The sequence below is a fragment of the Pongo abelii genome, chromosome 10, assembly GCF_028885655.2.
Source record: "Pongo abelii isolate AG06213 chromosome 10, NHGRI_mPonAbe1-v2.0_pri, whole genome shotgun sequence".
Taxonomy (NCBI): Eukaryota; Metazoa; Chordata; class Mammalia; order Primates; family Hominidae; genus Pongo; species Pongo abelii.
Window position 1 is genome coordinate 20,070,543 of NC_071995.2, and position 15,507 is coordinate 20,086,049.

General features: G+C 41.4%; 1 protein-coding gene across 24 annotated transcripts in view; it reads left to right on the plus strand.

Annotated features, from left to right (window-relative positions):
• The window catches only part of PLEKHA5 (pleckstrin homology domain containing A5), a 242,398-nt gene that overhangs the window by 211,965 nt on the left and 14,926 nt on the right, over positions 1 to 15,507 (plus strand). For 12 of the 24 annotated variants that reach the window (XM_024256698.3, XM_054526913.2, XM_054526915.2 and 9 more), the window contains 5 exons: positions 1,165 to 1,211; positions 3,720 to 3,840; positions 9,147 to 9,265; positions 13,464 to 13,673; positions 14,651 to 14,791. In XM_024256698.3, coding sequence (XP_024112466.2) covers positions 1,165 to 1,211; positions 3,720 to 3,840; positions 9,147 to 9,265; positions 13,464 to 13,673; positions 14,651 to 14,791 — 638 coding nt within the window. Of the gene's footprint in view, positions 1 to 1,164; positions 1,212 to 2,326; positions 2,516 to 3,719; positions 3,841 to 9,146; positions 9,266 to 13,463; positions 13,674 to 14,650; positions 14,792 to 15,507 lie in introns of those variants that run through there. The other 12 variants (XM_054526907.2, XM_054526909.2, XM_054526919.2 and 9 more) reach the window with 2 other exon arrangements.

Below are 15,507 nucleotides of genomic sequence, written 5' to 3' on the forward strand. Positions count from 1 at the left end.
AGGATTATTTCAAATTATGTTAATACCAGTAATGTTTGAGAAAACCCATTTCCCCATACTCTTGTTTAAATATTTGTTGCTTTTTTAATCTAATTGCTTTCCGATTCTGAAAACAGTAAGTGAATGATTAGAAACTGAAGACTTCATTTAAAATATGTGAAATGGGCCAGGCATGGTGGCTCACGCCTGTAATCCCAGCACTTTGGGAGGCCGAGGCAGGCGGATCACTTGAGGTCAGGAGTTCAAGACCAGCCTGGCCAACATGGCAACATGTTGAAACCCCGGTGAAACCCCGGCTCTACTGAAAAAAAAAGCAAAAATTGGTCAGGTGTGGTGGTACGCACCTGTGGTCCCAGCTACTTGGAAGGCTGAGGCAAGAGAATCGCTTGAACCCAGGAGGCAGAGATTACGCCACTGCACTCCAACCTGGGCAACAGAGTGAAAAACAATAAAAAAAAAAAAAATAAGCCGGGCGCAGTGGCTCACCCCTGTAATCCGAGCACTTTGGGAGGCCAAGGCGGGCGGATCATAAGGTCAGGAGTTCGAGACCAACCTGGTCAATATGGTGAAACCCCGTCTCTACTAAAAATACAAAAATTAGCCAGGCATGGTGGCGTGCACCTATAGTCCCAGCTGCTCAGGAGGCTGAGGCAGAAGAATCGCTTGAACCTGGGAGACAGAGGTTGCAGTGAGCTGAGATCTTGCCACTGCACTCCAGCCTGGGCGACAGAGTGAAACTCTGTCTCAAAAAATAAAAATAAAAATAAATTTTAAAAAGATACATGAAATTGTTCTTTTTTTGGCTGGACGCGATGGCTCACGCCTGTAATCCCAACACTTTGGGAGGCCAAGGCAGGTGGCCTGACTTGAGGTCAGGAGTTCAAGACCAGCCTGAGCAACATGGTGAAACCCCATCTCTACTAAAAATAAAAAAAATCAGTTGGGCGTGGTGGCGCACGCCTGTAGTCCCAGCTACGAGAGGCTGAGGCACAAGAATTGCTTGAACCCAGGAGGCGGAGGATGCAGTGAGCTGAGATCATGCCACTACACTCCAGCTTGGGCAAACAGAGCAAGACTTCATTTCAAAAAAACAAAAGAAATTGTTCTTTTTTTATAGTATTAGAAAGATATGTTTAATACAGTTACGTTTTCTAATATTCCTAGGTATGATAGGATCAAAGCCTTTCTCAACAGTTAAGTACAAAAATGAGGTAAGTTTGGATTGTTTTTCTAATTATAAATTACTTTTAATGCTTAAGAGATTAACTAGAAGTAATTGTCTTCTCTAATCTTAATAACAAAAATATTTTTTAAATATATTGAACAGATATTGTTTTAATCTTGAAATTTTATTGGATCGGTAATTTGGTGCTTCTAATATGTGATTTTTCTTCCCTTTTTTAATGCAAAAAAAATGGAATCTCTGCTTTTTATCTATGTTAGAATTTTAACATTGTCATACTTTTTCTAATCTAAGTAATGTTTGAATGGTTATCATTGTTTGTTATACTATGTAAAATTTATAGGATGATCGATAGTTAAGTTGGCTGTGTGTCATGCATAGCATAAAGAAATTACAACTACAAAGAGATACTGTCAACCTAACCAAAAGAATCTGTTATTTTGAATTTCGTATAAAAACCAGTCAAAGAGATAACTTTTTTTTTTCCTCTCTTAAAAATTGGGGGGCCAGGTACAGTGGCTCATGCCTGTAATCCCAGCACTTTAGGAGGCCAAGGCAGGAGGATGTCTTGAGCCCAGGAGTTTGAGACCAGCCTGGTAAACATAGCAAGACCCCCATCTCTATAAAACATTGAAAAATTAGACAGGCATGGTGTGCCTGTGGTCCCAGCTACTCGGGAGGCTGAGCCAGGAGGATCCCTTGAGTCCAGGAGTTCAAAGGTGCAATGAGCTATGTTTGATCAAATCACTGCACTATAGCGAGACCCCATCTCTACCAAATAAATAAATAAATAAGATAAATTGTGAAAATATAAGAATAGGATTTTAAAATCAGTTCTTTCCTTCTAGTATTAAAATGAAACCCAGTAATTAGTTTTAAATAGTAATCTCTTTCAATGTTGAGTTTCAGTGTGAAGCTAACCTATATGTTACAGGAAAGAATCAGATGTAATTATATGTTAAATTCCAATTATTGGCTATGATAAAAATTTTTGATTTTACTTTTCATTATTAGACTTTTGGCTTGGCAGTGTCCCTTTTAGTATCTTAAAGTAAATTTAAGTTAATATACCATTGCAAATAATTTAGATATGCTTAATTCAATCTGCTTATCTAAATAAGGTGACTGTTCTACAATCTTTAGGAAGAGGAAGTAGTCCCACCTCGTCCTCCACTTCCTCGGTCCTATGACTTTACAGAGCAGCCTCCCATAATCCCCCCTCTGCCCAGTGATAGCAGCTCCTTGCTCTGTTATAGCAGGGGCCCAGTTCATCTGCCTGAAGAAAAGAAGATGTATCAAGTTCAAGGATATCCAAGAAATGGATCTCACTGTGTAAGTGGCTGGAATAGCCACAGAATAATCAATCGTACATGTCCTCTCATTTTTGAAAATTAATTTATTTTACACTCAAACTTTTTTTTTATTATAACCTTTATAACCTCATTTTTAGCCAGCAGTTTTTGGTTTATATATGACTTTATAATTTGTGTCTTTCCTGTTTTGGTTTTGCTATTCTCATTTTTAATATTTTTATAATTTTAATATTTTATAATTTCATAGCACTTTTCATACTTTCATAAAGTGGTAACTTTTCCCATGATGAAGCAGCCATATTTTAGATATACCATTTTAGGGTATTGGAGGCAAAATTATACCTTCATATCAGAAAGAAGTGAGAAAGAAAAAGACCGTTACTAGGGATGGTAAAGGGGCTGGGATGTGGGCATTTTGGTCTAGGAAAACTACTCAAAGATGTGGATGTTGCTAAGGAGAGATGTCACCCCTGAAAATGGGAAATACGTTTAGGGTTAAGCAAATAATATAGGATATAATAAGCAAAGAGAAAAAGGAAATTAGAATTGAGCTAATTTGAGAACAACAAAATGTCTGTGACAGGAATTTTAGTGCTTGGATGGGCCTAAGACTACCTTGTGAATGAAAATTTATTGAATTAATATAGTTATTTTTAGCCCTCAATTATTCCATCATAAAAATGTGACTTTGTTCCTAAGAGGAACAGAAATATTCTTTCTTTTTTTTGAGACAGGGTCTCACTCGTTCCCAGGCTGGAGTGCAGTGGAGCAATCTCAGCTCACTGCAAGCTCCACCTCCCAGGTTCAAGTGATTCTCCTGCCTCAGCCTTCTGAATGGCTGGGATTATAGGCACACACCACCATGCCCAGCTAATTTTTGTATTTTTAGTAGAGACAGGGTTTCACCATGTTGGCTGGGCTGGTCTCAAACTCCTGGCCTCAGGTGATACACCCACCTTGGCCTCCCAAAGTGCTGAGATTACAGGTGTGAGCCACTGCACCCGGCCAGAAATATTCTTAATATTAAAACAAAGTTTTGCCACTCAAAAATTTCTCAAATTTCTTCTTTCCATGTAGTTGTGACATAGGTATTATTTGCGTTATATCCCAGATGGCTCACTAGAGCTACTAATTTTTAGAGTTTGATTTGTGTCTTTAGCGGTAAACATTCTAAAAGAAACTTTTAGCAGTTTTTTAGGGTAATTACATGTCTTCCTTTCAAGGGTCCAGATTATAGACTCTACAAGAGTGAACCAGAGTTAACAACAGTGGCAGAAGTTGATGAATCTAATGGAGAAGAAAAATCAGAACCTGTTTCAGAGATAGAAACTTCAGTTGTTAAAGGTCAGCATTTGTAATATGTTTTACCTCTTGTTTTTTGTTTTTGAAGACAATTTACTGCTAAAATAGTAGTAGATTCCATTTACATGTTGACTCATATATGAGTCCAACCCTTTATCTGAAACCTTTGGACTCTGATGAGTTTCTAAATTAAGAAATTTTCAGATATTAAAAGATAAAATGGCCCATAAATGATATATGTCATCTCAGCTAGTATGAGGCAGCACCCTTTTTTTTTTTAACACTATTTCTACAATATTCCATTCCGAGTGGCACAAATAAATGCTAAAAATAAAAGACATTAGCTGGGCATGGTGGCGCGTGCCTGTAATCCCAGTTACCCGGGAGGCTGAGGCAGGAGAATCACTGGAACCCAGGAGGTGGAGGCTGCAGTGAGCCAAGATCGCACCACTGCACTCCAGCCTGGGCAACAGAGCAAGACTTCGTCTCATAAATAAAAATAAAAATAAAAGACATCACATCAGATTAGGTTTTACTGAGAAATAAGTTTGTGTCAAACTTTAAAGTTTCCCATTTCCTGGGAGAGTTTTCTTTTTTTTTTTTTCTGTTTCTGGTGGTTTTTGTTGTTTTTGTTGTTTGTGATGTGGTCTGGCTCTGTCACCTGAGCTGCTGCTGTACTGGAGCAAACATGGCTCACTGTAGCCTCAACCTCCCAGACTCGGTGATCCTCCCACTTCAGCCTTCCGAGTAGCTGGGACTACAGGCACACACCACCATACCCAACTAATTTTTTAAGTGTTTGTAGAGACAAGGTGTTGCTGTGTTGCCCAAGCTGGTCTTGAACTCTGGGGATCAAGCATTCCTTCCACCTCAGCCTCCCAAGGTGTTGGGATTACAAACATGTGCCACCACACCTGGACAGGGTCTTTTCTGTGTGTATGTTTAAAATTATGCATAAGATATTAATGGCTGAAATAAATGTTCACACAATTTCTACAAAGTAAATTCTGAAATAATATTTCTGTAATGTATACTCTGATTTTTTTCTTAATGCTGGTCATTTTTCTAGAAGGCAGTTGCTTAAAGAAAAGAGTAGAGAGAGAACTATCCTAGATTAAAAAGATAGATAGGCTGGGGGGAGGTGGCTAACGCCTGTAATCCCAGCACTTCGGGAGGCCGAGGCGGGCAGATCACCTGAGGTCAGGAAATCAACAACAACAGCAACAACAACAACCAAAAACAGAAAAAAAAAAACTCTCCCAAGAAATGGAAACTCTACCAGCCTGGCCAACATGGTGAAACCCCGTCTCTACTAAAAATACAAAAGTTTGGCTGGGCACGGTGGCTCACGCCTGGGCACGGTGGCTCAGCACTTTGGGAGGTGGAGGCAGGCAGATCGCAAGGTCAGGAGATCGAGACCATCCTGGCTAACATGAAACCCTGTCTCTACTAAAAATACAAAAAATTAGCCATGCATGGTAGCACACACCTGTAGTCCCAGCTACTCAGGAGGCTGACAGGAGAATCGCTTGAACCCGGGAGTTGGAGGTTGCAGTGAGCCAAGATTGTGCCACTGCACTCCAGCCTGGGTAACAGAGTGAGACTCCGTCACATACACAAAAATAACAGATAGATACATCGCACTGTTTGAAACTTGATTGGACCATGGTTTAAAAGAAGAATCTCTAAAGTAGGACAATTAGTGGAAATTTAAACATGGTCTAGATATTAGCTAACAGTGTGATTGTGATATTGTGGTTGTGTAGTAGAATGTAGTATGTGAATTCTGAAACACGTAGGACAAAAGCATCTGCCACTTTTAAAGGATTCGCCAGAAAGAATGTGTATGTATTTATGCAGAGATAATGCAAGTGTGACAAAATGTAAAACTTTTTAGAAAAGTAAGTGCTTATCATAACCCACTGGACTGATTTTTGTAATCTATTAAAGGATCACTAAGTAAAGTTTGAAAAACATCTAAGCGAGGCCTAGCGTGGTGGCTCACACCTATAATCCCAGCATTTTGGAAGGCAGAGGCGGGCGGATCACAAAGTCAGGAGTTCAAGACCAGCCTGGCCAACATGGCAAAGCCCCGTCTCTACTAAAAATACAAAAACTAGCCAGGTGTGGTGGCGGGCACCTGTAATTCCAGCTACTCGGGAGGCAGAGGCAGGAGAATCACTTGAACTGGGAGGCGGAGGTTACAGTGAGCCAAGATCGCGCCACTGCACTTCAGCCTAGACAGTGACTCCATCTCAAAAAAAAAAAACGAAAGCAAACAAACAAGAAACACCTAAGTGATAGTAATGTTCACGTAGCTTTTTTCATTGTCAGAATATTTTTCTAGGTTATCTAATGTCATTTTTTTAATTTAAAAATACTGGCATCTTAAAATTTTAATATGTATACACCTTTTCTTTCTCATCCTAATCCTGTCTCCTTATTCAAAGTCTTTTTTGTTTTTGAGACAGGATCTCACCGTCGGCCCAGGCTGGAGTACAGTGGTGCGATCATGGCTCACTGTAGCCTCCTTCCTCCTCAGCCTGCCAGGTAGCTGAGACTACACACTTGTGCCACCACACCTGGCTAATTTTTGTATTTATTGTAGAGACAGGGTTTCACCATGTTGCCCAGGCTTGTCTCAAACTTCTAGGCTCAAGCAATCTGCCTGCCTCAGCCTCCCAGAGTGTTGGGATTACAGGCGTGAGCCACCACACCTGGCCACAACAAAGACTTTAAATGGGCTGGTAATGATGGCTCATTCCTGTAATCTCAGCATTTTGGGAGGCCGAAGCAGATGGATTGCTTGAGTCCAGGAGTTCAAGACCAGCCTGGGCAACATAACCAGACCTCATCTCTATTTTATAAAGTAAAAAATGTGTTTAGCTTTTTTTTAAGCATATACAACTATTTGACAACAATAGCATATAAATGAGGAGGAAGTTTATTGATATTAATATGCTTTAACATCTTTGTTTTGTTCTGAATCATGGTAATAATCTTGATTAACTTTATTTAGACTTTCATAAGTTTAAGTATGCATGCTAGGGTATAAGATAAAAGAAATTGTCAAGGCTGCAGAGAGCTGTGATCGTGCCACTTACACTTCAACCTGAACAACACAGCAGGACTCTGGAAGGAGAGAAAGATAATCCAGAAAAGAAAAGAAGCTGGAGAAAATGCAAAGCAAAAAAATACATTGTTACAAATAAATCTAAATACATTGGCAATTACAACAAATATAATTGGACTGAATGCTTCACTTAAAAAGATTGGCCGAGGCAGGGCGCAGTGGCTCACACCTGTAATCTCAGCACTTTGGGAGTCCGAGACAGGCAAATCACCTGAGGTCAGGAGTTCCAGACCAGCCTGACCAACACGGTGAAACTCTATCTCTACTAAAAATACAAAATTAGCCAGGTGTGGTGGTATAGTTTGCCTGTAATCCCAGTTACTCAGGAGGCTGAGGCAGGAGAATCGCTTGAATGCAGGAAGCAGAGATTACAGTGAGCCGAGATCACGCCATTGCACTCCAGCCTGGGCAACAAAAGCGAAACTCCATCTCAAAAAAAAAAAGACTGGCTGGGCCTAGTGGCATGCTCTTGTAATCCCAGCACTTTGGGAAGCTGAGGCGGGAGGATGGTTTGAGCCCAGGAGTTCGACACCAGCCTGGGCAATGTGGCAAGATCCTGTCTCTACAAAAAAATAAATTAGCCAGGCGTGGTAGCACATGCCTGTAGTCCCACCTACTCAGGAGGCTGAGGTGGGAGGATCGCTTGAGCCCAGGAGGCAGAGGTTGCAGTGAGCCGAGATCGTGCCATTGCACTCCAGCCTGGGTGACAGAGCAAGACTCCATTTCAAAAAAAAAAAAAGAAAAATACAGAAGGTAAAGTGAAAATGAGAACCTATAGTTAGCTATTGTTAACGTTGTTAGTGGATACTTTGAGGCAATATTGTATGATTTCTTAAAGCCAAGCAGAAATTAAGAACATTTAGGTTGAGCTAACTTGTTAGGATGACGATAGAGATGTATCAGTATGACAAAGAAGGCTTTTTTTTTTTTTTTTTTAATAGAGATGGGTCTGTGTTGAGCAGGCTGGTCTCAAACTCCTGGCCTCAAGCAATCCTCCCATCTCAGCCTCCCAAAGTGCTAGGATTATAGGCAATGAGCCACAGCACCTGGCCAAAAGAGGGCATTTTATAATTAATGTTCTTAAAAATGTCATCAGTTAATCTGTACAATTTTTTCTTCTCTTTTTTCTTTTTTTTGTTTTAAGGAGACAAGTTCTCACTTGCTCTGTTGCCCAGGCTGGAGTGCAGTGGTGCGATCTCAGCTCACTGCAACCTCTGCAGTGATCCTCTCACCTCAGCCTCTTGAGTAGCCGGGACTATAGGTGTGCACCACCACACCCAGCTAATTTTTTTTTTTTTTTTTTCAATTTTTGTGGAGACAGGGTCTCACTATATTACCCAGGCTGGTCTGAAAATCCTGAGCTCAAGTGATCGTCCCGCCTCAGGCTCCCAAAGTGCTAGGATTACAGACGTGAACAGAATTTTATTTTTAAATATAATCGTAAATTTATCTGGGTATCATTGACTGACTTTGACTCTTTTATTTTTATTTATTTATTTATTTTTGAGACAGAGTCTTCTCTGTCACCCAGGCTGGAGTGCAGTGGCGCAATCTCAGCTCACTGCAACCTGCACCTCCTGGGTTCAAGCAGTTCTTCTGCCTCAGCCTCCTGAGTTGCTGGGATTACAGGCGCCTGACACCATGCCTTGCTAATTTTTGTATTTTTTATAGTAGAGATACGGTTTCACCATGTTGGCTAAGCTGGTCTTAAACTCCTGACTTCAGGTGATTCACCCGCCTCAGCCTCCCAAAGTGCTGGGATTACAGGCGTGAGTCACCACCCCCAGCCTGACTCTTTTTTTTTATTTTTAGACAGAGTTTCGTTCTTTGTTGCCCAGGTTGGAGTGCAATGGTACGATCTTGGCTCACTGCAACCTCCGACTGCCGGGTTCAAGTGATTCTCCTGCCTCAGCCTGCCGAGTAGTTGGGATTACAGGCATGCACCACCACGCCCGGCTAATTTTGTGTTTTTAGTGGAGATGGGGTTTCTCCATGTTGGTCAGGCTGGTCTCGAACTCCTGACCTCAGGTCGTCCGCCTGCGTCGGCCTCCCAAAATGCTGGGATTCCAGGCGTGAGCCACCGCACCAGGCCAGCCTGACTCTTTTTAAGTAAATTTGCTTTCTGATTTTAAAGTGTCAGAAATTAAGTAAGCTAAAAGAAAACAATGCTGTATAAAAGATGTTTTGTAAAACTTACTGCTGTTTTAATTTTTAGGTTCCCACTTTCCTGTTGGAGTAGTCCCTCCAAGAGCAAAATCACCAACACCCGAATCTTCAACAATAGCTTCCTATGTAACCTTGAGGAAAACTAAGAAGATGATGGATCTAAGAACGGTATTTAACTGGAAATTAACTTCTAGGAAGATTCTCACACCTATTTATTGCTTTCTTACATGTTTTCATTTTCAGTGTCTTATCAAAATTATTTTTGCATACTCAAAGAAAAACTTAGTAATCTTAGTTATTCTTTATTCTTTTTGTTTGTTTGTTTTGTTTTGTTTTGTTTTGTTTTGAGACGGAGTCTCGCTCTGTCGCCCAGGCTGGAGTGCAGTGGCATGATCTCGGCTCACTGCAAGCTCTGCCTCCTGGGTTCACGCCATTCTCCTGCCTCAGCCTCCGGAGTAGCTGGGACTACAGGCACCCACCACCACACCCGGCTAATTTTTTTTGTATTTTTAGTAGAGACGGGGTTTCACCGTGTGAGCCAGGATGGTCTCGATCTCCTGACCTCGTGATCCACCTGCCTCAGCCTCCCAAAGTGCTGGGATTACAGGCATGAGCCACCACCCCCAGCCCGATCTTAGTTATTCTTAAAAATTTTTTTTTTTTTTTTTTTTTTTTTTTTTGAGATGGAGGCTCGCTCTGTCGCCCAGGCTGGAGTGCAGTGGCGTGATCTCAGCTCACTGCAAACTCCGCCTCCCAGGTTCACGCCATCCTCCTGCCTCAGCCTCCCAAGTAGCTGGGACTACAGGCGCCCACCACCACGCCCGGCTAATTTTTTTTGTATTTTTATTAGAGACAGGGTTTCACCATGTTAGCCAGGATGGTCTCGATCTCCTAACCTTGTGATCCGCCCACCTCAGCCTCCCAAAGTGCTGGGATTACAGGCATGAGCCACCGCGCCCGGCCTTAAAATTTTGTTTAAAGAATTAGCATGTCAGAGGACAGACCTAGTCAACACCTAATTTAAGTTTCTTTTGATCAGCCTAGACATGGAGTCATAGTCGTAGTCCACAATTTGTAGAATCTATTCTCTCATCACTGTACTACACTCCTTGATGCCTCTTAAGAATTTTCTCGATGAGAGGTATAGATGTGTCCTGTGGCCTCCCAAAAGTTAGTGGATTTTCTAGCTATCATGAGGTTGCAGGGCCTTTTAGCTATGGTATTAATAGCTTTAGAGTTTGCCAGTCCTCTGGTTACTCTGAGAAATGTGAGTTGGAACTAGAAAATAAATCCTATATTTTACATTTTCATCTGAGATTCATTTAATTCAAACTCCAAACCAGTCTAGTTTTGTTCTTTGGAAAATGCTGAGAACACTTAACTCCCTTTCTTCAAGTATTCTCTAGAAATTTGGGCTGCAAAAATGCTTCTACTTTTTATCTTTATCAATACTCTACCTATTTGGTATGAGATAATTTTAAGCTATAAGACAAGACCGAAACTACATATAAGATATATAACTAGTCTTTTTTTTTTTTTTTAATGGATAGGGTTTCACTCTGTTGCCTGGGCTGAAGTGCAGTGGCATGATCATAGCTCACTGCAGCCTCCAACTCCTGGACTCAAGGGATCCTCTCACCCCAGCCTCCTGGCTAGCTGGGACAATAAGCATGTACCACCATACTCGGCTAATTTTTTTTTTCTTTTTTATTAGTAGTGACGGGGTCTCTCTCTGTTGCCCAGGCTAGCTGTTCTTCAAAGATATTAAAGTACAACTACAAAGTATATGCCAAAAAAAACTCAGCTGCATTTATATATAGGAAATGTAATGTTTTCAATTAGTACGAAATTATAAAGATCTATAGAAATAATTATCATGGAATAAAGATAATATATCAGCATTAACATTAATGGTCATGATTCTGTAATACTATTGTTTATTCAGAGAGTTAGGCATTGTTTATAGATTGGAAGATTTCATTGGAAATGGTAAAGCTAAAATAACAAGTCTACAGAAAAAGGACTACAAAAAGTGCATGTTAAAATCAAGCAGAGGCCAGGTGCTGTAGCTCACACCTGTCATCCGAGCACTTTGAGAGGCCAAGGCTGGCAGGCAGATCATTTGAAGTCAGGTGTTCAAGACCAGCCTGGCCAACATGGTGAAACCCTGTCTCTACTAAAAATCCAAAAATTAGCCGGGAATGGTGGCAGGCACCTGTAGTCTCAGCTACTCAGGAGGCTGAGGCATAAGAATCGCTTGAACCCAGGAGGCAGAGGTCGCAGTGAGTCGAGATTGTACCACTGCACTCCAGCCTGGGCAACAGAGTGAGACTCTGTCTCAAAAACAAAAACAACACACACACAAATATAAAATCAAGCAGAAAGATACTAGCAGGTTTAAGCCAGGCATAGTAGCTCATACCTATAATTCCAGCACTTTGGGAGGCCAGGTCTGTAGGATTGCTTGAGCTCAGGAATTCAAGACTAGCCTGAGCAACATAAGGAGACCCCATCTCTACAAAAATTACCAAAAAAAATTAGCCAGGCATGGTGACCTGTGCCTGTGGTCTCACCTACTCAAGAAGCTGAGATAGGGTGGATCACTTGAGCCCAGGAGGTCAAGGTGAGCCATGATTGCTCCACTGCACCCCAGCCTGGGCAGCAGAGTGACAGCCTGTCTCAAAAAATAAATACATAAATAAATAAAATTAATTAAAATCATAAGGGAAAATATATTTTACCACTTATTAAGTGGAAATAGTTCATCATAAAGATCTTCATCCTCATCATCTTCACATTGACTGGGTGGAAGAACAGGAAGTTGTTCTTTTTTTTTTTTTTTTTTTTGAGACAGTCTCTCCCTGTCGCCCAGGTGCAATGGCGCGATCTCAGCTCACTGCAACCTCTGCCTCCCGGGGTCAAACGATTCTCCTGCCTCGGCCTCCCGAGTAGCTGGGACTACAGGCGCTTGCCATCTTGCACAGCTAATTTCTGTATTTTTAGTAGACATAGGGTTTCACCATGTTGGCCAGGCTGGTCTCTAACTCCTGACCTCGTGATCCTCCTGCCTCGGCCTCCCAAAGTGTTGGGATTACAGGCGTGAGCCACCGCGCCCGGCCTAAGCATTTTCAAATATGACTGATTTATAGAAAATAAGTGTTTTCATAGTTTTATTACTGATGAGAAAGAAAATATCTAGAGGTGTTTGTTTTATTAGTCTTTTCACGGTAAATGTACAACTTAAAACATTATGTTTTCATCAAAATAAAAGAAATCTCTAATATTTAGACACTGTGCCCCTGCTTTTCTCCTCATTTGAGTTTTATTCAGTTTTCTGTTTCAGGGTCAAGTTTTATGCAATTTTCTGTTTCAGGGTCATGGGACTGGCTTGCTCCAGAGCTGCCATATTCTTTATATTCTTTTTTTTTTTTTTTTTAAGACAGACTCTCACTCATTGCCCAGGTTGGCACAATCTCAGTTCACTGCAACCTCTGCCTCCTGGGTTCAAGCAATTCTTCCACCTCAGCCTCCTGAGTAGCTGGGACTACCGGCATGAGCCACCATGCCTGACTAATTTTTTTGTACTTTTGTAGAGACAGGGTTTCGCCATGTTGGCCAGGCTGGTCTTGAGCTCCTGACCTCAAGTGATCCACCTGCCTCAGCCTCCCAAAGTGCTGGGATTATAAGCGTGAGCCACTGCACCCAGCCTGCCCTGCCCTTTTATGGTGGTGGTGGTGGTGGTGGTTTTTGTTTTACCCAGATTTACTGGAACTGAATTATGGGGGTTTGTTTGTTTGTTTGAGATGGAGTCTGGCTCTGTCACCCATGCTGGAGTGCAATAGCGTGATCTCAGCTCACTGCAACCTCCACCTCCTGGGCTCAAACCATCCTCCTACCTCAGCCTCCCAAGTAGCTGGGACTATAGGCATATACCACCACACCTGCCTGGCTAATTTTTGTATTTTTGGTAGAGACGGATTTTCACCATGTTGCCCAGGCTGGTCTCAAACTCCTGGGCTCAAGTAATCCACCTCAGGCTCCCAAAGTGCTGGGATTATAGGTGTGAGCCGCCACTCCTGGCCCATATTTTTTTTTAAGCCAAAAAAATACCTTTTGTTCCTCTTTTCTCTCTCCTCCCTTATAATATCGTCTCTTTTTGTTTCTGTCATTGACCATACATCACCAATTACTAGTTAAGGATCAAATAGCAATTTCATGTGCCTTTCTGGTGATATCTAAATGACATTCAAAACCTCTTGTGATTTTGAAAACAAAATAAATAAATGCACTTTACAACATTTTTTATTCCATCATACTTTTCAGAAGTTTTCATTTATATATTGATATGTTCATTTTTACATTGAAGGAAAGACCAAGAAGTGCAGTGGAGCAGCTCTGTTTGGCTGAAAGTACTCGACCTAGGATGACTGTGGAAGAGCAAATGGAAAGAATAAGAAGACATCAACAAGCGTGCCTGAGGGAGAAGAAAAAAGGATTAAATGTTATTGGTGCTTCAGACCAGTCACCCTTACAAAGCCCTTCAAATTTAAGGGATAATCCATTTAGGACTACTCAGGTATATGAATTGCATTTGATTATTCTTTTGTGTAAATCTAATATCACTGAATTTTGGAAATCAGAGTTACATGATTGATAGATCTTAAAAGGTCTGCAGTATGGATAGTTATTTTATGTTATTTAATTCTCCTAATAATAAGCTAAGACAGCTAAGTAAAATGTAAATAACCCTGAGTTCAAGAGACCAGAGCTAAACTACATGTTGGATGCCCGTGGACCAGTTGTGGACTTAATGTCTTCAACTGTACAGTGATGATACAGCTGCCTCGACTCCTTAGAGACACTAAGAAAATAAAAGGGTTTTCAACAAATGTAAAATGCTATGCAGGTTACCAAGATAGTCCCCAATTCCCCTCTCAATAAAATGTGTCTTGCTCTGTGTCCTGATTTAACATGACCTAAATTGTAGCAGGAGAGAGAGCTTCTAAATAAAGTTCCAAGTGTGCTGTCCATCACCTCTCAACTTCAGGCTTATAAAGGGATGCCATTTTGTTTCTTTTTGTTTTTTGCCCCTCTTTATAAATTCAGAGACAGCAGCCTAGCCAGCCTGTTCAGTAGCTTCTGTCTGGTCTTTCCCTGTTTGTAGACACTTGTCACCTAGCAATAGTATCTTAAAAGTTTGTCTATAATGGCATAAACTGAATGCATCAGCTGAACATGCTTTCCTGTCCTAATGAACATCCCCTCTTTGCACCTAATCAAGTGCAGGCATTGCTAATGGAGACTAAACAAAGCAACAGTTTGAATTGTGGCACATTCTACAAATTACAAAATGAATGGTTTTTTTTTAAAAGAGTTGAGAAAAATGTGTGGAATAATAGTGCTATATATATAAATTTTCTTTGTTTTCATAGGAAAACTTCTTCATGAGTGAAGATCCAGCTTTGTTCTATTTTCAGAATTAACAGGCACTATTTATAAAATATACATGCATGCACAGTATAAGTATAAAAATGCTATATGTCTTTTGAGCAGACTCGAAGGAGGGATGATAATGTTAAGGAACTGGACACTGTCATTAGAGAAAATGATGTAAAGCCAGACCATGAAACTCCTGCAGCAGAAATTGTTCAACTAAAAGAAACCGAACCCCAAAATGTGGACTTCAGCAAAGAGGTAGCGAGATTATTTTATGAAAGGTATTCCAAAGGAATAGATTTGTGAAGATTAAATCAAGTGGTAAGGTTGAAAATAAAGTATGTTTCTTTCAGTCACAGAGACCACAGAGCTAAATGAAAAACTAAGCTTTCTGGCCGGGCGCGGTGGCTCACATCTGTAATCCCAGCACTTTGGGAGGCCGAGGCAGGCGAATCACGAGGTCAGGAGATCGAGACCATCCTGGCAACACGGTGAAACCCCGTCTCTACTAAAAATGCAAAAAAAAAATTAGCCAGGCTTGGTGGCAGGCGCCTGTAGTCCCAGCTACTGGGGAGGCTGAGGCAGGAGAATGGCGTGAACCTGGGAGGCGGAGCTTGCAGTGAGCCGAGATCGTGCCAATGCACTCCAGCCTGGGCGACAGAGGGAGACTCCATCTCAAAAGAAAAGACAAAAGAAAAAAGAAGCTTTCTTTAGTTTGATTGATGTATTCAGCCACATCAAAATATGCATTAATTGACCAGACACGGTGGCTCGTGTGTGTAATCCCAGCACTTTGAGAAGCTGAGGCAGGCGGATCACTTGAGCCCAGGAGTTTGAGACCAGCCTGGGCAACATGGTGAAACCCTGCCTCTACTGAATACAAAAATTAGCCACGTGTGGTGGCATGCACCTGTAGTCCCAACTGCTACTGGGGAAGCTGAGGTGGGAGGATCACCTGAGCCCAAGTTGCAGTG